This window comes from Haliotis rufescens, unplaced genomic scaffold (assembly GCF_023055435.1).
Source record: "Haliotis rufescens isolate VD_foot unplaced genomic scaffold, xgHalRufe1.0.p SCAF_1, whole genome shotgun sequence".
NCBI classification, from domain to species: Eukaryota; Metazoa; Mollusca; class Gastropoda; order Lepetellida; family Haliotidae; genus Haliotis; species Haliotis rufescens.
The window spans coordinates 16,090,110-16,091,821 of NW_025963779.1; the positions used below are offsets into that span (position 1 = coordinate 16,090,110).

Consider the following 1,712-nt stretch of genomic DNA (forward strand, 5'->3'; position numbering starts at 1 on the left):
TACTGAAACAAACTTGGAGTTGGATTTAAAGCCGCATTTACATCAGTTGGGGCTTTTCGCAGGGTGTCACTTAATGTTGGGGGAAAACACTGTAAATCCTGATCGTTGATGCTGACAACCTTTGTGAAACCCACGAGGGTAAGGTTCAGACGTGACAAGGGTGCGTTATCAGGGTAAATGTGGGATTCGAATCCACGATTTGTGATTCCTGGCTTGTCTGAGAGACCGACGCACGGCGTGTGTCACCACAATGAGGCCCTAACATTTAATATTCTGAGTGGGGGGAACAATTAAATGTTTGTTCAAGCTATCACCACTCCCCAAACCCGCGTGAAATGGACGGTCCCCAAGCTTAGTCATTCTTACTTAAGGGATATATAAAGATCCTAGCTGCATTGAGGACTTGAGCAAAAACTCACACCTCACCCGATCCAATGTCCTCGTAACCTTGGATCCGTAGAAACAGTTTTTTAAGGAAGACGATATGTATTGGACGTTGTATTAGTCACCCAATTTGTAACCTTTTTCTAATAACGGTAATCTATCAGTCGTTCACTCCACTATATATGACATTTTAAACAGCTGTTGCAAGTTAGCATAGTTTATAAACAAACAAATTCTTAATAATGTTTTGTATTGCTGACATGCCATTACATTTTATTCGCTGTAATATTACTGTAGGTGTTGACCTAGAGAAGAAAACCGGTACCTTATCTTTAAACTTTCCAGACGGTTTTTCACCTACATCAATATCTACTAACCGCCTCAACGAATCAATTACTCTCAACTCGATCTGCCCCACAAACCCCGGCTTAAGGTTCAGGTGACCTCCCCGCGGTCCCGGGGTAATGAAACCCACAGTGTTATCGTGGTCTATATCAGCTGTATACAGCTCCAGGGTAATATCTCTTGATTAATTGACCTTAAATGTTACGTACATAGAGAGCCTACTGAAGCTTTAATCATTCGGAACGTAAACAATGCTTTGGGAACATTATGGTTTAAACGTTAAAGGCATAGTGAGAACATTTTTTGCATTATGATAGTTAGTACATATGTTTTAAACTGACAAGAAAAACAACAATTCTTCACCGCACCCTTTTTCTTTATCTCTATGTGTCAATCTCCTCTTCTCTCTCTCCCCTCCCTCTCTCTTCCAGTCTCGCCCTCTCCTTCACTCCCTCTGCCTCTCTCTCCCATCCTCTCTGTCTCCTCCCTCTCTCTCCTCTTCTCTCTCCCCTCCCCCTCTCATTCATTGTCTCTCTCACTCTCGCCCTCTCCTTCACTCCCTCTGCCTCTCTCTCCCATCCTCTCTATCTCCCTCCCTCTCTCTCTCCTCTTCTCTCTCCCCTCTCCCACTCTCGCCCTCTCCTTCACTCCCTCTGCCTCTCTCTCCCATCCTCTCTATCTCCCTCCCTCTCTCTCTCCTCTTCTCTCTCCCCTCTCCCACTCTCGCCCTCTCCTTCACTCCCTCTGCCTCTCTCTCCCATCCTCTCTATCTCCCTCCCTCTCTCTCTTTCTCTCTCCTCTTCTCTCTCCTCTTCTCTCTCCCCTCCCCCACTCTCGCCCTCTCCTTCACTCCCTCTGCCTCTCTCTCCCCTCCCTCTCTCTTCCAGTCTCGCCCTCTCCTTCACTCCCTCTGCCTCTCTCTCCCATCCTCTCTGTCTCCTCCCTCTCTCTCCTCTTCTCTCTCCCCTCCCCCTCTCATTCAT

The 1,712-nt window shown here is 46.8% G+C and overlaps 1 protein-coding gene across 1 annotated transcript; it reads right to left on the minus strand.

Annotated features, from left to right (window-relative positions):
* Positions 1-1,373: 1,373 nt before the first annotated feature.
* Positions 1,374-1,712, minus strand: LOC125372329 (octapeptide-repeat protein T2-like). The gene has a single exon (XM_048382058.1). The coding sequence runs from the start codon at positions 1,710-1,712 to the stop codon at positions 1,374-1,376; it is 339 nt and encodes a 112-aa protein (XP_048238015.1).

Excerpts from the sequence above, each read along its gene's own strand:
- LOC125372329 (XM_048382058.1), bottom strand. The coding sequence starts at position 1,712 with ATGAATGAGAGGGGGAGGGGAGAGAGAAGAGGAGAGAGAGGGAGGAGA.